This window comes from Coturnix japonica, chromosome 9, assembly GCF_001577835.2.
Source record: "Coturnix japonica isolate 7356 chromosome 9, Coturnix japonica 2.1, whole genome shotgun sequence".
NCBI lineage: Eukaryota > Metazoa > Chordata > Aves > Galliformes > Phasianidae > Coturnix > Coturnix japonica.
This window is the reverse complement of record NC_029524.1, coordinates 5,285,430-5,309,978: the sequence shown is the minus strand read 5'-3', so window position 1 is coordinate 5,309,978 and position 24,549 is coordinate 5,285,430. Positions and strand designations below refer to the sequence as shown.

Below are 24,549 nucleotides of genomic sequence, written 5' to 3'. Positions count from 1 at the left end.
CCTTTAACTTTTTCCTTTGTGTTATCTGCTGATCTTTCTCAGCAGCTGGATGCAGTAGAAAGCCTGAAACTTTTCTATCTTAAGTCTTCAGTCTTAAAGGGTTGTAAAAGGACTGTTGACATACACTTTGCTGTTGCTGTTTCTTTAGATTTTGGTATTGTCAGTCTCTGAGGCTGTTAACATCTGGGTAATATTAATTGTGGTAGTCACGCTTGTAATTCACAATGTACTGATCGTTCATTAAATATTTATATAATCCTTGCTTTTGATGTTGCAAGATAAAAAGGGTGTGTTTTCTGTCATCTTTCCCATACAAAAGCAAATGGCACACCGAGGCTGCTGGTTACTTACAATGTTTGAAATATCAGATAAAGAATTTCCTCTGTACTTTGGTCAGTGCTAGCATGACTGTTTCCTGTAATCTTAAAAATCTTCCACTTAGCTCATCGATGATTTGAATAAAGTTAGATTCAGCATTGTAAGCACACCAATCATCTATCAAAGATGTGAAAATGTGGATGCATCTGGAGAAAATGTGGTGAATTCAGGAATCAACTAAGTCTAAAAATTAATTAGTTTTAAGAAATGAAATGTGAAGTGTGAACAGTTTTCATAGTCAAGGGGCATGGATGAAATCAACAGTTTCTGTGAGATACCTGTGTGTGCTTGAACTCCTTGCTGTGGGACATTAGTGCTGCCGTGGCAGTGTCCCTCACCTCACCTGCTGGAGCAGCTCCTTCTTAGTGGTGCTGGGAGTAGAGAAAGTGGATGAGATTGCTGCCTTGAATTCATGTCTATGGGCAAGGTGGTCTTTTTGTTTTATGGCATTTTTTTCCAGCAAGCCATGTACAGTGCTGATAATTGGCTTGTGTTTCCTACCCTTAGACTAACAAGAACTAGCAGTTCGTTCACTCGTATACACTTCATTCCAGCAAAGCTGAATGGAAGTGCAAGAGAAGAAGAAATTTGTATCTGCCAGGCTGTCACAACTTGACTACTGGAAGAAAACACCAAAGGGAAATTGAAGCTGAAGTGTATTGACACTCCATAGATGTGAGACTTACTGATCTGGCTTTTATTTCTGTACTCCATCCACATTCTGCTAATAGAGGATGCTCGATGAGGAAGCTTCAATGAAGCCAAGCCAACATGCTCCCTTAATTTTAAAACTCTGTTTTTTCGTTGCAGTGAAATGGCTTTAAACTCATGGGAGTTAGGCCCAAGGTTGGGCAGAAATGTCACAAAGTAGCGAGCACAGGCTAATATGTAATTACTGATGCCTGTGTCAGAAGATGGGAGGAAACTCTTTTCTTTTGCTCGGCAGCTGGAGATTGCCGAGATTGGTAGATTGCTGTAATCTACTACAGGCTGCTCTGCCTGTGCATGAAGGTCTACTCCTGCTTCTGCATATGGATAAAGATAAGTGAATTGATCGTTTGTTTGTTTTGATTGTTAGAGTGGGAAGTGTGCTGCCTAATTCTGCCATCTAAATTTAGATGCCTGAATTAGGAATGCAGGAAACAAAGTAGTGAGTATAGCAAGTAGCTCATTTCCCCCGGAACCTTGCTGATAGTATAGACACTGGGACATTTACTCTTTCAAGTATCTTAACTGTGCAGAGCAGGCATCTGTTTGCACCTGTTATGAAAAACGTGTGTGGGATGCTTCCTCTGGATATCCTTACACCAGGGCATATCTGACATTTAATAACACTTTCATCACAGAGTTCCCACTTAAGTGGCCTTCACAAGGGATATTCTGCTTGCATGTTTTTGATCTGAATATTTACATACAGTGGGGTTTGATTCCACAGCTGTTCTGTGTTTGGTTTCTGAAGAAATGTGGTGTGCTAGAATCAAAGCTAAGGTCTATTGTATAAAAATAATTGTTGTTGAGCGATCACTATTACAGCAAAGGTGTTTGGGGTGACAGGCTCTTAGCAGAATTCAGGTCTTGCATTTAAGTCTGTAATGGTGCAAGAAGATATTTTTATTATATGTAACAACTAGCTGTTTAAATAAAGCGGAATATCTTTTAGTTTAATCACTCTGCCTTATATCAGAGAAAAATAAATTGTTCTTTTGTAGGAATTCGAGCTCTGTGTTTTCTAGAATGACATTTTAACTGAATGTTATGTTTATTACATATTGTTATTCTGTTGGGTTCTTACCTGTTCCTCAGCCTACAGAATCAGCTGTGCTATTACAGATGATAAACTTCTGTCCTTTTTGTCCTATCAAACAAATATTCAGTGGGAAAGGAAAGGAAATTACTACTTCTACTGGTTATTTTTAATTCATAACTCACATTCAACTACACTTTTCTTGTTTACACTGAACACTGTACAGCTGCTTCATATGCAGTACATGAATAGCTTGTAAATAACAAAAGTAGGTTTAAATTTCATACATGTACTTAGCAAAACTAATAGCTGGTAATCAGCCTAATGGCTGATGATAGATTGTGCAGTGCCAGCAGGGGAGCTTGTGCCCAGGAAGAGTAACACGAGATTGGGAATGGCTAGAGAATAGTTGGTGAATTTGGCGCTTTCTTAATTCCCTCAATTAACTTGATTAAGTAGCTTAGTTTTAAATAGACAGAATTTGGGGATTGAATGTTCTCTCATGTAGTATTTCCCACTGCCTTAGAAATTAATTCCTTTTTTCTGTGTAAAGCAGGCAGCCTTGGTTGTTCCTGTGTTCTGCACAGACGTGAAGTGGTATATGCTTAATATGAGAGGCACACACAGCCTTTTTTCCTCTGCAGTTGGGTCTAGGCAGAAGTCATAAATCATAGTGATTTCTGTACAGTGCAGTTGAATGGTGACTGACTACCATATTTTATTAATATTGAAAGTTCCCTGTGCTTAGATTGCTATTAATTCTTCCTTGCAGAAGAGCATGCTGTGTTTTTTTTTTTTGTTTGTTTGTTTTCCCATTTTATTCTTCTTCAGAGCTGTGTTTGCAGTGTAAGACAAGCTCCAAACGCAGTCCTCTGGTGTGTGAGCTAGTTTTAGCTAGTGTGCTGTGGTAAAGCCTTGCCTTAGCATTGCCTGGGAGCATTTTAGACGTGAGATTCCTCATTGAAGAACGCTGTGTACTGTGTCCCAGCTATAGCATTTGAGGCTGTCTTTTCTCATTGCTCTTGAATGTCTGTGTTGGCTGCAGCTGTGGCACAGTTCAGTAAATATTTTTCCTCTTCTCCTTGCCTGATTGTTCCTGTGTTCTTCTGACCACTGCTTTAAGGCAGCGGTTCCCAAACAAGGGAATCTTAGCAACCACTTGGGAGGATACCTGAGGTTCCTGGCTTCACCACCAGTGTCCTTAACAGATACATCTTCTTTCCTACCCAAAGTCTATGTTTTCATAGCATCAGGTAAGGAATTGGGATAGGGATGTTAGATAGGAAAATTAGATGGTAGCACAGAGTTCTTCCTCTCTCTGCTTTCTAGTTTTTTCCCTTTCTAGTAAGGGTTGTGGTCATGTTAGAGGATCTTATAGTATTTTCTGTTTTGTAGAGCTCAGAAAAGCAACCTGAGCCAGAACCAATTTCTGCATGTCCCACAGCCCCTGGTGCTACTTGGGAACTTATTCATCAGCAGCTGCTGCAGCACAAATATGCCTCAGTTCTACAAGTATGTGGCCACAGATGAGTTTAAATGATTTTCTGAAGTAACTGAAGTACTTTTGCAGTACTAGATGTTTTGATATCATTAGATATCACATTGATTTTCATTAAAGCCATGTGGTAGATTTGGAAACTGAGATCTGTGTTTCTGTCTTATTTTTGCTTACAAGAATTTCAGAGCTAAGACCTTGACACTATTGCAACCTTATCTCTTCCTCTGGATTATACTGTGCTACCCAAAAGCCATGACATAATGTTTTAGTAATGATGGTGAGTCTATGCATTTAGATTGAATCAAGTATATGCTGCCTAATGAAAGTTGGTAGATGGGTGTGATTCTGTGGTCTCTTTTCAGCAGTGCCGGGGGGCTACGCTAGCCGGAAAAGCCTGTGTTGTGAGGTTGGATGTAACCATCTTAAACTAGTGCTAAACAGCACCAATAATGTCAGAATGGTTTTGGTGGTCTTCATGTATGCGTCTGTTTCTTCCCTGTTCTTTATGTTGCTTATGAGAAGAACATTAAGTGAGTTAGTGTGTTGGTTTTGTGCTGTATGAGATGAATTCCACTATCTCCTCTAATTTTAGCCAGAGTCACTTTTTATATTCATTGCAAACTGGACATTTACAGACTTTAATTTTATCCTAATGATGAGCTCATGTACATCACAGAATCTAAATTTTGTCAGATTAATCCCACCCATGGGTCAGGTTAATGTTTCCAAATGACAAAGTCAGCTGTAAATAAATAAGTGCTCTTTCAGGAACTGTAGTGGGCTGGTGCCAGAGGAGAAAATAGAAACAGCATCTGCTGGAGATTCCCTGTGGTGATGACTATGAAGGGGAGGTCAGGAGAGCTTGTATGGAGAGGTGGGGTGGGGGCAAAGCTGTAGTTCTTAGGAAGAAAGAAAATTCCTGATGGTAACACACGGAGGTCTCTCCTTCTGTTACGCAGCTGGGAATAGTTTGGTGTAGAAGCTTGTGTCTCAGTGACTAATGAAAGCTGGTTAGCTTTTATAAACAATCCTGTTTCATTGCAAATACTTTGAGGATGGGGTTTTTTTTATGAATTGTTGAGTCCTAACGTGAGAGTCAGATGTAAGTCCACTGGGAAGGCTGCATGAGAAAGCAACCTCTGACTTCCAGACTTCTTGGAAGAAGGGCTTCACTGTACTAAACAGCTGACAATGTGGCACGTGGAGAAAGGATGGAAAGGAGAGGGAGGGTGTGGGGAGACAGGGATTGTAACAGGCAGGCCCTCTGCCATAAGCCTGTGTTGAAGAAGATATGCATTGGAACTGAAGTGTCTGTTCTTTTTTTCCCTCACTTTCATGAACTCTGTTCCCTCCTGTGTGTGTGCTGTTCTTGAAAATGGTAAAAGAAACCAAACCCAGCTCTGATAGAGCTGAAAAAGAATCGTTTTCCCAATGTTTGTTTCATAGTGTAGGCCACATCAGGAGTGTTACAGTTTTATAACTCATTGGGAAAACAGATATCTTTTCTTCCTGAAGGTTGTCTCATAACCGTGAAGACATTTCTAAATGTCACTTTAATTCTTTATTATGCTGGAAACCAAGGTGGTCTGTACATCCTATTGTAGTCTAGGGTTTCAATACTTTTTCCAGAAGAACTCTGAAACAGTGCTTTTTTTTCCCCCTCTGTTGCTGGAGTTCAGTTCTTTCACTCTGTGCATGGTGCTACTGATCCGAACTTAGCCTGAGCATATTCACTCCTGGGCAAAGCAGGGCCTGCCTGAGTTATTAGAGAGCTGGTACCTGGCAAATTTAGATGATGGCTTGAAGATTCTTTATAATCATATCAATTTCAATTTATTTATTTATTTATTTTCATGTGAAGTTTCAATAGGAGAGAGCATGTTTTTGTGTAGCTTTGGCAAGGCTTCCAGAATACTGTGCTAATTGTTGTAGTTCACTGGCAGTATATGTAGACATTGAGTACTGATATCTTTTTATTGCTATCAGAAATTGTGTCCTGGTGCAGCTTTTTCCCAAATCATTTGCTTTTTTTTTTTTCTTTTTCTTTTTTTCTCTTCCTCTCTTTTCCCCCCGTGCATTCAAGAATGAAATAAAATTAGTAATGAAATACTGCTTGAAAGCAAAGTCTCTGCAGAAGACTGCTTAGCGGCAGGAACTTAAGAGGGAAGTTATTTTGAGAAATAGCCTTTGCAATGGAGCTTATGGATCAGTCTGTGTTGAGACTCCTGTAGGTAGGCACAAAGCTGATTTCTTTCTATCCGTACCTCTATCAGGAAGTCTCGTGGGTTGTTTTGTTTTAAGTACTTCCCTGTGGTCAGAAATATCTGGAATTGTTGGCACTTGCAGCATGAAATTCTTCTAGGATGTGCTTTGTTAGGTCAGTGGTAAGAAGATGTAAACACTTCTCGGCATGACAACATCTTTCACTATGGCTTTTCCTAGTTCTAGCAGTGGAAAGTCTAGGTAATGGGGATGCATTTTCCTGTATAAAATAGTATTTGTTTGAGAAGTCAGCCCTTTTTTGTCTAGCTCTGGCAAAATGGAAGATCCAGAAAGGAAATAGCAGTATGTCTGGTCGCTCCCAGGGGAGGACCTGTCCTGGGTCCTCACACAGGCAACCTTGTGCCTTCAGGGGTCAGAGATGCTTACTGTGCGGGGACCTAAGTGGCTGTACAGCTTTAACTCTTTAAGTCCCTGTGGCCTTTCCGAGACTCCTCTGCATTACTAAATGCTCTGCTTCCTTTATTAACAGAAAGCATGGCAAAATACTGCCCTGTAAAATGAGGACGCTTTTAAGTGTATGAGAAGAAAGAATTTCTAGTTGGATTTCAGGTGGTTTGTTTCTATTTTATTACTTCTTCGTTCCCATTTGTCTGTGGAATTGTTCGCTACTGGCAGTTGAGCTTTAGCAAAGCCGTGTTTAAGACAGATGACGTTTGCTGCTGTTGCTGGTTTTGGTTTTTTTTTTCTGTTCTTTTTCCTTTTTTGAGGAAATATGTGTTTATATAAGAGGAAGTTGTTTGGTCTCTTTGTCAGAGCTCAGGAGCTCTGTGTCACTTTGTAACCTCACTTGGGAAATATAAAACCGTCATAAATCAGTTCATGGTCTGAATTTCTGATGCTGCTTCCTTAAGATGTGTAGAGTCTGTTTACTTTACCTCTGTTCTTTAAAAGAAGTCCCTCTAGAAACTGCAGGACTAATGAAGCATTTCTTCCTGCTCCCTTCAGGACCTGAAGCCTGCAGGATGCCTTGCCTGCAGTAGGGTTACAGTTACAGCTTGCAGTAGGCTTGTTGGGTTCAGTGCTTCTTCTCAGCCATTAGCTTGCAGTCCAACCTGACAGTCTGTGTGGTCACTTGCAGGGTGCCTGTCCGCTGCCCAGCTGCCCCTTCAGTTGTAATGTAGTTACTCTGAGCCGCTGCTGTTCAGACTTGGCAGGGGGTGACTGCTGGCTGAAGTAGTTAAGGGGGAAGGGTTAGGAGGGATGCAGATGGTGTGATTGTGTAAGCCTATTTTCCTATTAGACAAAAGAATACGCTTTTGTTCAGAATGGAACTTGTTCTCGTGCATTCATCCTCAACATGTTTGCAGAGTACAATGGCTGGGTGCCCTCCAGCCCTGCCCTCCCCCCCCTTCATGACACCCTGAGTACAGCAGTGGCTTCCCTGAAGCCTGTCCCAGCCCGCCTTGCGCCAGGCTGAGCAGCTCACTGCAGGGAGCCCATCTCCAACGCCTGGCCAGTGTGTTCGGCCAGAGAAACAATATGTTTCTGTCACTGGAATTTGGCAGTTCTGTTGGAATTATTAAAGCCATCCAGGTCGGATCAGGAGCTGCTTGGTATGCGCTGCTTCAGCTGCAGTGTTGGATGTGTTTGCCAGTGGCCCACCAGCAGTGAGCATCTGACAGGTATTGTTCCTCAGCTTTTGCTCTAATTCACATGAGCACTGAGCAGTGTAAGCCTTCAAAGCACTACAAGCAGATGAACATAGTCTGGTCGTTCCAGCAGCACTGTAACTTTTAAGCCTTCAGTGAATTAGTTTTAATAAATGGTACAGAGGCTAAGAACTCACTCAGCTCATTCATCGATGGCTAAACACGCAGACAGGCATTGTGGAGATGGAAAACTTCTTGCAGAATCTTTGAAGTCTGCAGCAGCCTTGTGATTAAAACAAGCGTGTTCTTCCTTACTCCCATCTTTACCATAGAAGTGACCCTTGAAAACCACCTGTACACCTCATCTTCTTCATGGTTCAGACTCACCAGATGCGGGTAACACTGAGTCTTGCAGTGACTTAGCCTGGAGCTGAGGTGCCTGCTTTTTGCTGGAGTACACTATTACTGTTCCTGCAATTGTGATAAGGTTCTGGAGAGCAATCATGTTAAGCTGGGGGTGTGCTTGTTTGTCTGATAATCTCTTTCTGCCGTCTTTGGAGCTCCCCTCAGCCGGGGTGCAGTTTTGGCACGTCCCCTGTGATGTGAAGCTGGCTGCGTGACCAATGTGGTGCTTTCCAGTGGAGTTTTTCTCATCTCTGACTTTGTAACTTTTTTTTTGCATTTTGAAGGCCATTTGATTCCACTGGAAGTTACATCAAAAGAAATGTAAGCAGATGGTGTGTAGTCAGCTTCATCCATGGCTGGAGTTCTTTGTTTTGAAACTGACACTGTGAAGGTATTGATCCTATTCAAAGGTGTGGAGTTAAAAGTGTAAAATAAATTACAAACAAACAAAAAAAAAAGGTGTTAGGCTGGTGAAAAGTAGTAATGACTGGAGAGAAATTGAGATATTAAAGCTTAATTACTTTTTGAGCTTTAAATCTCGTGTGTTCTGACACCTATTGCTATTACTTATTTATTTGATGAAGCAAATGTAAAGTAGGAAATTATACCATATAGTGCAAAATGGAACAGAAAGCATAATTCTCCCTTTAGTCTAAGCTTTATTCTTGTATTAATTTGCTCTATTAATATAAGTGTGACACTTGAACATTCAAAATATCCACTTCTGGAAGGCATTGGCCATAGGGGATGGTTGGCTGGAGGCCAAAAGATGCACGATGCCTTGCCAGAAGGGTGAAGAAGATGTAAACTCATGGCTTGAATTCAGATGCTATGACACTGCAAGTGTTTACAGGACTGTCTGATGTGTCAGATCAAAGGGCTTACAGACTTGAAAATAACCTGGCAAAACAAAATGCAAGATTTTACCAAATACAGTTTCCTGAGACAAATTCAAGGGCATTTGAATGCAGGTGGCTGCAAGACAAAAGGGGAGGAAGGAATGGGTTAGGGGTGGTAGGAAAGTGCAGCAGCTTGAATGTGAGTAAGCTGATGGTAATTGTGGAATCACGTGGGTATTCCTGTTAAACACCCTGAAACAAAAGTATGTTTCTTTTCAGTAATTTTCCAGCGAAATGTTTTAAATAGTACCACGTAACAAAAAATATTTCATTGCATTTTGTTAGTATAATTGGTTTTCATTTTATGTTAGTCTATTCTAAGAAGTCATTATGCAAAAAAATAAAAACAAGTATTTTTTGTCATCTTGGGAAATTAATGTTTCCATCTAAACCCAACATTCAGTACTGCAGAATTAAGTTCTGGAAACCTGCAGAGAGAGGGGGCTGAAAAACGAACTAAAACGTCAAAGCAGCTCAATTTCAACATACAGTAATTGGAAGCATTTAAAAATATACATTCCACTGTATTCATAGCTATTCAAGATTCTTTTTGAATTCTTCATCATCTGACTAAACTGCTTCTAACTGTGGTGGTACAGATGGTGTGATATTTCAAGTTATTCTAATTCCAAACAACTAAATGCACAATCTATTTTAACAACAAGCTTATCTTGAATTTTGGAACAATTACATTTTTGTAACATTACTAAACAAGTTACCCTTTATGGACGCACATCCTTGGGATTTTCATGATGTGCATTCCTTTTGGAGTTGAAGAAGTCATGACTTAGTGCTGCAGTGTTCATCCCACATGTGAAATGTTGTTTTGCTAAGTGTGTATGCAACACAAAATGTTATCTGTAGCATGGGATAGCTCAGGGTGTCCAAGCTTTTCTGGCTGCTTGCATTGTTACTGTATATTCCCAGTCTGACAAAGGAAGCCAACGTTGTTCAAATATGCAATAAATCAGAAATGTTGGATGCCAGGACCTATAGCTGAAACCAAGCTGGCCAATATTTTAGGGTGCCAAAAATGTACTTAATTCATTGTCACCCTCGGAGCGGTGTTGTCATGGTTTCATAGCTGTTTGCATGCTGTGAACATAAGCTGTAGACACTCGGCCTCATGCCTTTACATTTTCTGTACGGAGCTAAAGGTCCTTGTTCTTTAACTTGTGAAATGCTTTTCATCGGCTTGTCCAGCACAACAGAGCTTGTGTTTCTCTTCTTACTGTCTTCTCTGGAGAGAGGTTAGGACCAGATTCAGAGTGCTGGAACACTTAGGGGATTTGTTCTGTTCAGGCACCTGGTGAAAGGACAATGGCTGTGCCCAGGCAGAAGAGGCACTGGTTTGGAGACTTCTGTTGCAGCCCTTACTGTCTGGGAGCCTTTGCCTGCTGGAATCAGCCTATGGCAGAAGGAGCAGTGCTGCAGGAGCTGAATGCATGAAGGCAAAAAGCCAGCCAGATGCAATTGCAAGATTGGGAACCACTGCATAGGAGTTTGCAGTGCTTGCAGGCTGAGGGGTCACCTTCCTGAAGTGAGATTATCTTAGTACTGTTCATTAGGACTTGCCTCACTTCACTTATTTTGGTGCCTCATTAGTAGAACTGACATAAGCTTCAGAATGTTCTAACTGTAGTTTTGCATTATTTCTATGTTATTATTTCTCATCTGTGTTTTTCAAGTTTTCTGCATATGTGGTTCAGGGTAATTGATGGGGAAACATAAACATGAATGCTGAAAGCTGACTTTGCAAGAAAGCGTGTTTCTTTTATCAGCAGTTCTGTTCTACTGATGCCAACATACTGAATTGCTAAAAATGCACTGTATTTAATTACAGTGAAGTAATATCCCAGCAAGCTTTTCTTTGCTGAGTATAATTGGTGTTTTTATTGTGAATAACTTCCCTAAATATTTTGGCAGTCTGCATGAAGACACAGCTAAGCGACGCTGACACACTTTTCCTGTTAGGAGTTGGCTTGTTCTTGTACAGTATGCTTAATCTAATTGTCAGTTCCTGACAAAGCCTGGCAGGAGTGCGAGACTGAGACAGAAACGCTTTAGGCTACACCAACTAGCAGTCTTCCCAGCCAGAGCTTTCCAGTTGCTTAGGGACAATACTGGTATGATTCTTTTACTCTTCCCGTGAAAATACTACCTTTTTCCACAAAATGTGTTTTAATCACAAGGGTGTCTGATGACGTTTAATGTTTCACTTCTAGCCTCTGGATGGATATAGTGGAGAGATCAAACCTACTATGCTAAATGGGAATATTTTCTTTCTTAACTGCTGTGGTGGTTTGAAATTGTTGGAGGAGCAGCACACTGTGAAGGCAGCATCTTCCAAATCAAATTTGACATTTGGCATTCAGAGCAAAATTATACAGTGAAATTGTGTGTTGCTTTAATTTTGGGATGTTTATATGTCTATATATGTTGTTCCTGATGATGATTTTTGACTTTGAAAGGACGGGGAAGGAGCTGAGTTTCCATAAGTAAAGTAACGTGAGGTCATTCAAAGTCACAGGAGGTTGATGACAGTGCAATGCTTCAGCAAGTTTTCATCATTTCAGGGGATGGTGAGAAGGTTTGTGACCAAATATTTCTGTAAGTGGATTGAGTAGAGCTTAACCTGAAAGGAGCAATCTTATCCCATCCTATCCATTAACCCTCAACTTTTCTATTGAGGGCCGTCTCACCATTCTGTCCTGCAGACTGGAAGCAAGTTTTGTGGTTTCTTTGCCAGGGAAGTTGTTAACAAGTAGCTCTTCTTCCCCTTGTGAACATTTGGGCTTTCCTTACAAGTTCTGTTGAGCCATCAGTGGACAGTTGTGTGATGAGGAGCTGACAGTGGTGGTGAGCGGGGCACTGCCAGGGCTGCTGTGTTGTCAGTGTGATGTTCCATGAGAAGGGGGGAGAGCAGCCAGCTGTGCTCCTGCAGCTGCACCCCAGAAAGCTGCACTCATCTTGCAGGATGAAGGATGAGCTGTGATGCCTCTGCTGATCGTCTCTGCCATCTGTTTGATATTGAATGGGCAGGATGCTGACAAAGGAAGGAGATAGATGACCCGTGCTTGGAGTCAAGCTGGTGCTGCGGGCAGCCAGAGGGACTGTTGTATTCCAAGAACACTGTCTACATGAGTTGCTCCTTACAAAGCTCAGGTTAGTGGTGCGTAGGCTGTGAGCAGAAGGCATGCACTGCAACCTCAGATGGAGAATTTCATTTCAGTTACCACTAAATGCACGTGATCAGAGCTGTGAAATAGCAGCTAGTGTGGGGTTACACCTATGCTGCTCTAGCAGTACAACTGTGTTGAATTTGCTTTTACTTGTCCAGGTCCTCTGACAGCTGAATGTTACAAGTGTGGTTACAGTTGGCCTTATAGCAGAAACTGAGAACAAATGTTAGACATGCACAACAAGAATGGGAAGAGCACAATGTGTTATAGTCGGTGGGAGAAAGTATTTGATGAAGGGCAGCTTTGAAGCTCCATGGAGCTCTTATCTTTAACACATCTGGAACTATAAAATTTTACATTATCATTCAGTCCTATGTACATACAAAGCCATTTGGCAAAATGCTTCAGTGTATGATTAAGTTGTTTGATAATGTTGATATGTGAACAGCGGTGTTCACGTATAACCAAGCACAACCCAGAGTAAAGGCACAATTATGCTTGTATCAAAGTACTTACGATGATATATTTTACTCCTCTGAATTACTGATCTGTTTATTAGCAACCTATTTCTGTTACAGTTCGGGGCACTTTAGGAAGAATGTTTGTCTATGGCTTGCCAAGTGAGTCCCTTTGGTGTTTATAGTCTTTTGGTAACCTGCCAGTTAAATCTCAGTGCCAAGGTTAGTTCCTCATGTAATCGGGAAGTGAAATGTGAGGATGCACCAAGGACTTCCCTGGCTGTCTCCCCTCAGCATGCTAGCAGGAACATGGCAGTTGCCTTGTGCTTTCAAGATGAAAATTAAAGAGACATGTTGAGCTAAAGCTCTTCCGGGAATCACTGGGGTTCCTATCAAACAGCTGACATTTTCTCTTCCCATATACTCCTTTCAAGCTCAAGCATGTCTTTGAAAGGAGCTGCCCAATTACTGATCACGTGTCCTTCTAGGAAAGCCTTCTTATCTGATAATATTTATTCCTTGTCACTTCTCTGTGTGTGTATTATTGTCAGTATTTTGTTGCCCTCTGGGTAATTACAGTACCGACCTTGCTTCAGCAGACCACATTCATCACTGTACCTTTGAGTCAGCTTTGCAGAAGTCTGCAAGTGCCTCTGCAAGTTTGCAAAGGCAAGCATCAAGTTAAATCTAATTACTGTTTGAACTTCCAGATTCTCTTTATGTAGTGTGGAAAGAAGGAAGAGATCTTTCGAGTTGATCTCATGTTGGGTAATTTTCAAGTTGCTGTACTGTTTCAGTGAGAAGGAGCTCCTGGGGAATGTCTTTACTTTCCCTGTACCACTCTTCAAAGTGATAGAGCTGAGATTCCTCTCTGTCAGAGATGCTTTCACACTTTGCTAAACAGGGTACCCTAAAAATAAACATTTAGAACTCTTCATCCATTTGCTGCTGGCTTCATTTCTTCTAGAGGAACCCAAAGCTGAAGCCCTGTTTTGCAAGGGCCCAGGGAAAAGAACAGCTAGAAATGCAAGGAGATGTAGTGCATATTTCTGAGAGCATGAAACAAAAGAATAAGTGAAAGTGAAGCTGCAGCTGGACACTAAGTTTATTGCTGTTGCTGGGGAATACCATGCGCCTTTTTCAAGACTGCTGTGAACCTGGCTAGACAAAATGGGTAGAAGGGCAGAAGGTGAGGAATGTCTGTATCCTATTATGAATTGGAGGAAATGACTGTCTGTGCTCTGTGTGCTGGTGGGCTCAGAATATGCTGTCATCAGTCTGGTTAGCGTGGTACATTACTGAACAAAAAGTGGTAAATTGTCAGCTTTTGTGTTTCAAATAACTACCAGGGAAAATAAGTTGTTCTTTAAAAATATGCTGTGGGTTTTCTATTGACTTTCTTAAACTAACTGGAAAATTTCTGTTGTTTGTTTGTTTCAGGAACATTTTTTTCTCTGGAAACATTGCTGCTAAAAAGTTCCAAACAGGAGAAGTAAATTCAGTCAGCTTGTCAGGCCACTGGCTCAGAGTACAAGTGCTTCCATGAGGTAACGTTGGGCCAAAGTCAGCTTTTCTTTCTCCTTGGTAAATCTGCAGCCAAGCAATGGGCCAGAAAATCTCAGGGAGCATAAAGTCTGTGGATGTGAGGGAGCCCCCTTTTAGGCCAGTGAAACGAGAGCTGAGAGGCCCAGATTTCTGTAAGCCTGCACGGCTGGACATGTTGTTGGATATGCCTCCTGCCAAGCTGGAGATCCAGTACAAACATGCTTGGAACAACGAAGATCGCTCTTTAAATATATTTGTAAAGGAAGACGATAAACTGACTTTTCACAGACACCCCGTTGCCCAAAGCACAGATTGCATCCGAGGTAAAGTCGGCTACACAAGAGGCCTCCATGTCTGGCAAATCCACTGGCCCACGAGGCAGCGGGGGACTCACGCGGTGGTGGGTGTCTCTACAGCCGAAGCACCACTGCACTCGGTGGGGTACACGTCTCTGGTGGGCAGCAACAGTGAGTCGTGGGGCTGGGATCTGGGACGCAACAAACTTTATCACAACTGTAAAAACCAGCCTGGGGTCACCTATCCTGTCTTTTTGGAACCGGATGAATCTTTTGTACTCCCAGACTCCTTACTGGTGGTTTTGGATATGGACGAAGGAACGCTCAGCTTTATGGTAGATGGACAGTATCTCGGAGTGGCCTTCAGAGGACTAAAAGGGAAAAAACTTTACCCGATAGTCAGTGCAGTTTGGGGGCACTGTGAAATTACAATGAGATACATCAATGGACTTGACCGTAAGTCTTACCATATTTCTTCATTACATTCTCCTTCAACCCTTCTCTTGTTGAATTTTTTTTTATCTTTTTATCTTCTAATTGTGAGACGTGTACTATGGGATGAATATCTGCTGTTAGTAAACTGCATCCCGTAGTTATTACAAGTTTCTATGAGGATGGTATGGACTGCATTTTCTTCTGCAAGCATTTTCTGTTTCAACAAGCAGAGCGGTAAGAAATCTGTCTCCAATGGAAGTGAGTTGACTTAGGGGGGAAAAAAAACTGAGAAATTTCTGGATGTGCTGAACAGTAAAGCTCTTGTTTACTTGAGGAGATGTCTTAGATCTGTGGTTTTCAAATAGGATCTGTGAATCTTACAAGTTTATAGCAGTGGGAACTCTTGCATGGTGTGTAGAAACATACAAGAATTCAGACTGATAGGCTTTCTTTCATAGTTGTCTTTCCTGGACCCTCAGAAGCAGTGGTTGAAATGCAGTTTCTTGGATTAAGCTTTAGCTGCTTTTGATCTGGAGGGATAATATAAAATTAAATGCTTCTGTAGTCAGGAGCAGCATGTCGCTGTCGTGTCCCTGAAGTAGCAGCACGCCAGTGTGTGTGTTGCAGACTGAGTTTTGTCCAGCTCTTCTTGCTGCTTGGGAAGGAGCAATCTCTACCAGATCCAGCTGCAGCGCAATGTGTGGTAGGTTATGACCAGTTATCTGCAGTCAGCTTATCTGCTGCTGGGAATTATGCAGCAAAGGCTGAACAATGTAGTAAGTGGAACTTTGTTCTTGTTAATACTGTATTATCTGACCCACAGTATCAGCTGTGAATATAAATGCATAGACTTAGCAAAAAAAAGATTACTGAACTAAAATTCCTAGATTTTTGGATTTGAACAGAACTTAGTCTCGTACACCTGCTATTAGATTATTCTTTCTACAGCACCTGTGCTTTTCAGTTTGTGATTTATAAAGGAATTTACTCTTCAATTAGGATAGAGGTCTGTTATTTCCATCAAATTAATTCTCTGCTTGTTTGTTAGCATTGCATTTCACATACAAAGGAGTAACATAATTAAAGAATGTGACCCTTCTTAAGATTACCCTTTTTATAAGCATCTGTAACGGGCACTGGGGGGTTAAGAATCTTTATCCTGCCCTGCTACAAGTTCTTATAGTCAAATGCTAAATAGCTTCTTGAGTGCTTTCATCCAAAGGACTTTGCAGTTACTCAGGCATTGTGGTGACAGCTTGCTACAGACTTTTTTTAGAGGCTGGTGGGGGTGGGATGCTTTTGCAAACTGGAGTTTTGTATGTGAAAGCAGTTTGTGTAATGTTGGGAATATCTGCCAAGGTAAGCAAAGTGCCGCTGGCTTGGTCCACTATGTCTGCAGAAGGAGCCATCCCGCATTCCTTTTCTGCCTTTTGCAAGGCTGCTCTAGGAAACACTAGGAGGATAAAAACAAAGGAGGAGGATGTGAATGTGTTTGGGAGAAATTATAAAATAAGAGGGGATAAGTAGGAAAGCATAGCTGTGGACTGTGAGACAGCAGAAAGAAAAATTCCCATCTGGTCTCTTGTGGGTTATTTCAGTTGGCAAGACAGGATAGCTTCCTTAGATGATCCCAGAGGAAGACAGAATAGTCGTTTCTAATCGTGAACCCATGGCTAAGAGTAAACTTGTAAACTAAGCTTTTATGTCGGCATGAATGCTGACCTGATCATGTGAAGAGGAAGTTTAAAGCCACTTTGCCATGAGGCACTTTGACATCCTGGAATCACGTCATTTGTTATCACATGTTCACTGCTCCCTTACTGTCCTGCACAATAACAGCATTCAGGAAACCAAAGTAGCTTGTCTAGCTGGTGCTCTAAAACAGATATCTTCTCTGTTAAAAGCTTTTCAATCCAGCCATACGTACATGTGTCGTTTTTTGTTGTTTTCTTGCTTTTTAACCTTAGGAATTTTCTTTTCCTGGAGGTGTCTCTTGCTGCTGGCTGCAGCTTTTGGTAGATCTGGAAGTAGTAACCTGGCTGCTTGTGAAATAGTGCTGTCAGACAGTGCTTGTAACTTGTCATTTACTGATTGATTGCTACTGCTCAGTGCACATCGCAGCTTAGGTGTCTGTTTACATGATGCCTACAGTGCAAGTGGAGACCTTGGCAGCAGGGATTTCCAGCAGTTCAAGTATTACAGAGTAAGGCTACAATTTGATGGTGAAGACTGTATTTTAGACTATGCCAGCTCAGAATACCAAGTTTTGGCTCGTGTCTGTTGTATAATTTTAAAAATCTATTTGTAGTGTGTTCTGATGGCTGACTGTGATAAGCAGAAAACACCTGAGATGCTTCTCAGAACAGCAGATCAGAGTTTTTAAAATTACTTTATGTGAAGCAAAATATTGTTGATGACTGTAAATTGCTTGAGCTGTTTATTTATTTTAGAAGCACAGGTATAAGAAGCCCTCTATGCCATGCCATAGTGCTTATCATGTGATTTTTAGAGCTGGTAAGGAATTATGCTCTTCCTCCTGATCTCTTTCCAAGTATTGGATAAAATAGAGAAGTCCTTTGGTCTGTAAGGAAGATTACTTTGTTTTTCCACACACATCGAGTAAAGGTGTTTCCAAACCTTTTAAGGAGCTTCATTTTTTAATTTGAACTTTATGCCACTTTTCAGATGAATTTCAGAGGCAGCCTCTTTTTTTCTTCTTTTTTTGTCTGGCAATAAAGAGTACTTTCTGATGATACGGTTCACAAGCAGGAAAATATGTTTGTATCTATACATAACCACTTCTGTGGTGACTTAAATAGCTGTCAGATATTAGTTTTGTATATTTTGACTGTCTATACTGCTCCTGTGTAGTAAGAACTGCTATTTTCATAAGGAGCCTGTCTACCTAAACAGCTGGATGTCAGGGTTTCTTTAAACAGGAGTGGATGAGCAGAAGCCTTTTATAGTCTGGATGTCTGCAGTGTACCCATTTCTGTACAGAAACTTATTTCCTTAGGAGACTTGCTAGTTTAGGGGGAATAGTCTGAGCCTGAAGCATTTTGGAAATGATCAGTGTTGCAGTGTGCCTTTCTTCATGCAGTTCTGAGGTATAGAAGGAAGGTGAGATGTACCTGGAGCAGCGATGCCCAGGGAGGGGCCAAGGAACAAAAAACTGAGGGTGGGTGAAGGCATGGTGGGCAATGACCTGAGCTGCTGACTGGGAGGGCTATAAAGTACTAAAGGTTGAAGAAAGCAGGGGGATGAAAGAGATGGAATTGAAGCAGTAAGGTAATGTGTGTTTGGGAATCCATCGTGGTTCCAGCAGTGAAGGCTAAAGTCACACTTTTTTTTAATCTTCAAAGATGAAGTTGAAACCTCGAGTTGCGTTTGAGATGAAATGATAATTTGTAAAAATCCACCTGATCACTTTGAATTACTCACTAGTTGGAGCAATATGTGTGATTTAAAGAAGTAACTTTGAATGTTCTGTTGTAAAGCTTTCCAGAAGCTTCAGAAGCTCCTTTAAGCATCACATATTGATGGGCAGTGACTTCCACAAGACAGCCTTCTGCTCGTATTTGAGAGACCAAGAGCTGCAGGTGTTGGTCAGAGCCTGGGAGAGAGGGAAGGTGGACAGAGTGGAGGGTGATCCTCATAAGCATGCTTAGTTCTTCCCTGGACAAACTTCTTTGATCAAATGCTATCAGTATTTGCCATGTTGCTGTTTTCTCAGTATCTTAACTCATACAGAATTTTACATTAGATTTCTGCCTCACTGTTTATTGCAGTAATTAAAAAAAACCAAAAACAAATGCACAGTAAGGGCGGCATGTGTTGTTTTTCAGATGCTTTTTTCTTTTTTTTTTTTCTTTAGAGTGCTTTGGTGTTTTAAAAAATGCTGGACTATTTACGTCTGTTGTCTGATGAGGAATCCTGGAGACTATTTATAGACTAGAACAGAGAAATAGCAAAGTGCTGCAGACCTTCACTGATACATCAGTGCCTGTGTATTTACACAGAGTGGTAGGAGGCCCCCATAACAGTGCTCTGGTGGGAAACTTACTCCTTGAGTAAGTGAACTGAGCACAGTGATTTATTTGGTCCTGAAAAATACCTGCCAGAATAGCCAGCGTTTGGAATTCCAGCAGAATGCTTTACAGAAGAACGTCCAGAATACAGGCTGTCCACATTAGTAATAATACTGTGTGATCCTCACTTACACATAGGGAATTTCAGGCTGGGCTCTGGAGAAAGATCTTTCTCGTAACAGTGGTCAAACACTGAACAGTCTAACTAGACGGGTCGATACCCCAGATCTGTCCAGCATTCAAGAGGCATTTGGGCAGTGCCCTCAATATCATGCCATAACTTCTGGTTAGCTTTGAAGTGATCAGGCATTTGGACTTGATCTCATCTGCAGATCCCTTTTCAAGTTATTTTACTATCTTCTAAGTTTACCAACAGTGAACAAACATAGATTAAAACAATCATCTAAACAGAAATTTTGGGTCCTGTTTCATAATGCTATCAGCCTGTCTTCTGCTACTGCAGAGAGCTGCAGCAGACATAAAATTGAGGATGTTTGGATGACATTGGCTCAGTTTCAGGATGTGTATCAGTTACTGTATTGAGGCAGCTCAGAAGCAATAATTCAAGGTTTTGATGCTCATCTGCTGGGCTGCCTGGGGAAGAAGTGGTCCTTGTCCCTTTGGCTCCTGCCTTCCTGCAGGTTGTCTGCTTACAACTCCATGACTCTCCAGGGAGGAGCACATAGATTTAGTGGGCCTCTGAGTTGTCTCAGGAACTGCAGGGGAGGAGGGGCTCAGGGTAAAACTGCAGAGGCTTTAGGGCGTGGGGCCTGTTCAAACCTTACCCTCCCAGCCTCACGGAAGGCCACGACTTAACCCTTGAATACTTGCCATGCCTTGGGTTGCAGTTCTTCAGTATGCTTTGTGCACTGTACGTCTCAGCTGAAATAACAACTTTGGACCTCTGGGAGTGAAGCCTTCCTCTTTTTTATTATTTTAACTCATATTGGTCTGCCTGTAAAATGTTTATAATTAACGGTTGTCATATGGACTCTTCCCCACAGGCCCCTTTATGCTATGAAGAAATCTAAGTCAAGCCTTCAGAATTACTAACTATCTGGAGAAATATATAGTTTTTCACCAAACACAGTGGATTTTCTCCCAAGTGATTTTCAATTACAATTTTTAAATGAATACGTTCTTTGTTTAGATAAACCTGTTTGTTTTATATGGTGTTTGAATAAAGTATTACTCGGGAGATTGCAGTGAAGATGCAGTGCTGTTAGATTTTAGGAAGAATTTCCCTGCAGATCTGCAGTCAGAGGATGAAGTGGCAGCAACTGAGCTGCTAAAGCTTTGAAGAAGCAATCTTTAGTTTTCAAGATAATTTAACACGAAAAAAGCGTTTTCAGTTCTTGCTTTAAGAACCAGGTGGCTCATTGTTGGGGCTTTTTGTTTTCACTGTAATGTCCGCCTCTTCCCCCTAGTTTAAGCACATTTCTTGTCCTCTAATCCTAATCTGTTGACATTTTCTAATTTATTTGGATTTGCAGCCTTTTCTCAGAAGCTTCATTCCACTGCCTTGTCACTTGAATACACTACACGGTAAACTGGCTTTTTGCCCCAGCCACCTCCTGCCCCTTCCATCTCTCTCTGAGATGCTCTTCTGGTGTTCTTCAGTCCTCCAGCTTCTTTTTTCCCTTCCCCAGATAAGTTTGTCTCTTCTTATTGCATGCCTGTTAAAAATTAACTCTTACCTTTGTTGTTGTTGCTCTTAACTTCAAGTAATGCAGGTTTTTGTTATTAATAACAGTGGAATGTCAGGTGCAGCATCACTCTTCCAAAGGATGGAAATACCGTATCTGAGTGTGTGACTTAAGTTGCAATGGTAAATTGTCTTTGAAATGGTCGGTGAATGCTGAATTCTTACACATTTTTTTTTCACTTGTATAAATTTTCTGTAATAATAGATAGAATCACCAGATTACTCAAGGCTGACAGTAAATAGTTGCTTGGTATATGTAGCCAGAAAAACTTCTGAAGCTTGTACTCTTTTAAGATTAGCCATGTCTTGTTATATACAACTTTCACCTAGTAAGACCTCCAGTGATAGAGGCGCCTCAGGCAATCTAAGGCATACATTAGCTTTGCAGATATCAGGGTTTTCTCCTTGCAATCTAATCTAGTCTATTTAGCAAGGAATCCAGTATTCATTGGCCTATAATATGAAAAGGTGCTGGTGTACTTCAAAGTTCGGTAGCTCCTGAGGTGATGAACAAGCTTCAGCAGTCTGCAGCTGTGTTATGGTTTATTCGTACCCTGACATACCTGTGCTTTTTCTTCCCTCTGTCGTTAATAAATGTGCCATGGATTCTGTCGAATTTTTAAGGAAAAAACAGAAAAGCATGCCGGTGTGCTCTCTTCATGTCTCTGTTTCTGTTCTGAAAATTGAAGTGAATTTAGTAATCTAATGGTAAACTTTGAGTATAATATTTATTACCCTAAATTAGCAATTAAAAAATTCATAGCCTTGCTTAATCCTTTTCTGAATTTGCTGGAACTGCTCAGCTTTGTGATTCTCAAAGGTTTGTATCAGAAGCTGTGATTTGCAAGCAATATTTCTTTTCAGATTTGCTCTGTCTGTATTGCTGTCAGGCATAGCACAGCATAAATCCAACCTTCCATGCAAATAACTGCTTGGCAATAGATTATCAAGTATATTTATTTTGTTGTCAGAAACGTACGTGCTTTCTCCATGTTGATTATGATTTCATGTGAGTTTCCTCATGAATAACATTTCTCCTTAAGATATTACTTTTAAGTGTGTCTATAACTCTGGAAGTTTCTTTCCTTCTCTAATCCTGAGCTCCTTGTACAGACGGCTTTAATTTTCTTCTCCTACAGGCAGGGTAGCTGAGGAGAGGCAGATAGCAGCCTGACTTCTTTTATCCAGGCCAGTGTTTCACTCAGATAAAAGGTGGTAAGCTCTGCTGCAAGCCATCATTCTGTGTTCCCTTTTCATCCACGTGGTATCCTTGAATCTCTTCTTCCTTGTGCTGTGTGGCTGCAGGCACTGGTGTGCCCTGTATTGTCCACCACAGAAAGCTTTGCCGTAGCAGGCAGACCCTCTGTTCAGGTTCAGTCCTCTTCTGTCTTTTGAAGATAACAAATAAAAGTCCTGTTAGCAGTGACAGGACTTGGATCAAAGCTCCCTCTCACCTTATTTGATTCATGTATATGGAGAGAATGTAATTTACTTGAGCCTTTCACTTGGAACTGTTTTGGGGTGGGACTGATTAATCATATCTATCTTCATGCCTGTTATCAAAACAACTTTAATTTATCTGAATTCAGCAGTGTGAAATGGGATGTTAGTGTTGAAATTCAGGGTTCAGTCAGGGGAGGTGTAACATAAAAATTACTGACAAAACTGCACTTCACCTACAAGAAGTATGGGGGTTCTTTCCATTGTTTAGATATGAATTTAAAATGTTAGCTACCGTTGAAATACAGAAGATAAAATGATGACGCTTATTCCAGGATCTTATTTGACATTCTAAATATTGACCAGTAATTTCTATGGCTGGTTTTAGTTTACACATCTTTAGCACTGGTGCCAATGATTGTCTGTTGTAATGGGAGCATTATTCACTGATAGCATTGGATAAATTAATGGACTTAACAGTAATAAAGTGAGGCAACGTTACTTTGCATCAGTTAGTCAAACTGAAACCTGTATTTTCAGGTGGCCATGCCAAAGAAAAGACAAATTCTGTACATTTGTCAAGCCCTTAGGATGTAAAACAGTACAAGAGTATTTCCGTGTTGTATGTGAATGTTTCTAGAAGCAACGAACTTCCAGACCTGACGTATCTTTTGGATCTCGTTTTTAAAATAAGGTGATTTATTAGAACTGTCTGTCAATTTCTTCACCTTGCTGAAGGATATCTTTCATAGTCATATGTTTGTATTCTGAGCAGAACAGGTTGGTTAGATGTCCAATTTTAGTTTCTTGGAACTAGCATCTGTCCTAGCAGATGAAAAATAATTGTATCTCTACATGTATGTTATAGGAATATAACATACATATAGGAATGTTGTATGTATGGCATCCCTATTATATGTTGAAAGAAGTAGGTTTTCACACATATTTTAATTAGACATTTTCTGACTGTATGCCAATAGGCACAGCTGCCATTGAGCATGTAATACAACAGATTTTACTGAGGACTCAAAGGCACCGATTCTGTCCAGAAGGACTTATTTGAAGTAGTTCTACAGTGTTTCCAGTTTGCATCCATCAGCCTGTGCATTTAAACTTGCAGGTTATAAATGTATCAGTGTTGCAGAGTGATTTCTTGTTTCCCTGTATCATTGTTTGGCAAAACAAATGATCTTGTTCCAGAAAAAGCAATTTGTCAGAACCCAAAATTGATTTTAAACAGAATAGGCAACAGAGAAACACTTGACAGTATTTAACCAGGACAAAGTGATAAGTTTCTTTCGGATCTTGATGCTCTTCTTCATTTTCTCAAGTTATTACTTTTTACTTTTTTGGCTTTCTGTTAGGCAGAGAGCGTGTAACTGCTCTCAAAAATACCTTTCTGTGTCCATCAGTACAAAACAAAGAACTGCCCCATGTTGCCTGTAGTGATGTGCGTCATCCAGCCATGGGCACTGCCTGTGGATCTGGTGTCCAAACAAAAGCAGCCGACCGGCACACTCAGAGCACAAGTTCAGTGAGTGCTGCTCCTCCAGCCTCACATTGTAAACCTTTATATTCTTTGTGGTAGTAACTGTCACAGTGCTGAAGTTGCACTTAAAAATTGATAACAATTTGTCACTGTTATTATCAGAGACTGGCGCTTTTTTGGAAAGGAGCAGTGCTAGATTTAGTGAAGAGCTTGGGTTAGACCAGGCTGGAACACGTGTTTTGGCTTCTGAAGAAATACCAGTCAGTTTCTTACTTCATACTGATCTTTCACTGCAATGCAAGGTCTCCTGATCACATATGTGAACCCGCTGTATGTTTGTTATTTTAACTAAAGCAATTGCTTTAATGTGCTGTGTATGGCTGTACTCTTGACTGCATTTTTACTTGATGTGTGCATGCCATATGTGTAAACAATTTGCTGATTTTAGTGGTCTGACCTATTGGCCTCTGCCTGTATAAACAAATGAAAGCCAAAGTTCAGAGAGATCAGAGGGGGAACTTTAAACATCCTGCAAAACCTGCAGTCCATTAAGTGTACATTAGTATTTGGTTACAGCCAGTCCTTTTGTACTTTCAAATAATTTGTTCATTACACGTTTGGGAAAGCAGGATAGCTTCATCTGATGCGTGGATATTTCAGGGAACTTCTGATTCTTTTTTGCTTAAGGGAACTTCTTAATCATGTGAGTACTTATGTACATGGAACTGTATTTCTGCAGCTACAAGAATTGCAGAGTATCTATTTTCATTCTTCTGATAGAGGGCTGAAGCCCGGACTTGGGACTTTCATTTGCTACAGGCCTCACCTGAATTTGCATTTCCTTTCGTTTATCTCTTTCTTTCACTAGTGATTTCTATACCTTTGAAGCTATGGATGGGGAATAATCAGTAAGACAGAAATTAGGTTGGGTGGAACGCATGGAACTATTTGCCTGCTGAATTTTGTGTTCATCTCCAGTGAATCGTTTCAGGTGTTGATAGTCTGCAGGGTTAGGTGAGTCCTTTCTTCCTTAGTCCACCCTCTGCATACACTCAGTACGTGGGTGTGATGGTTTGGCATTTGTTGAATGTGCTTGTGAGTATATATAGTATTTA

The 24,549-nt window shown here is 40.9% G+C and overlaps 1 protein-coding gene across 2 annotated transcripts in view; it reads left to right on the top strand.

Annotated features, from left to right (window-relative positions):
- The window catches only part of SPSB4 (splA/ryanodine receptor domain and SOCS box containing 4), a 76,941-nt gene that overhangs the window by 4,272 nt on the left and 48,120 nt on the right, over window positions 1–24,549 (top strand). For both annotated transcript variants that reach the window (XR_001557098.2, XM_015871309.2), the window contains exon 2: window positions 13,877–14,733. Coding sequence is in view for 1 of the 2 variants with exons in the window: in XM_015871309.2 (XP_015726795.1) it covers window positions 14,040–14,733 (694 nt within the window). In the remaining variant the exon portion in view is untranslated. The remainder of the gene's footprint in view (window positions 1–13,876; window positions 14,734–24,549) is intronic.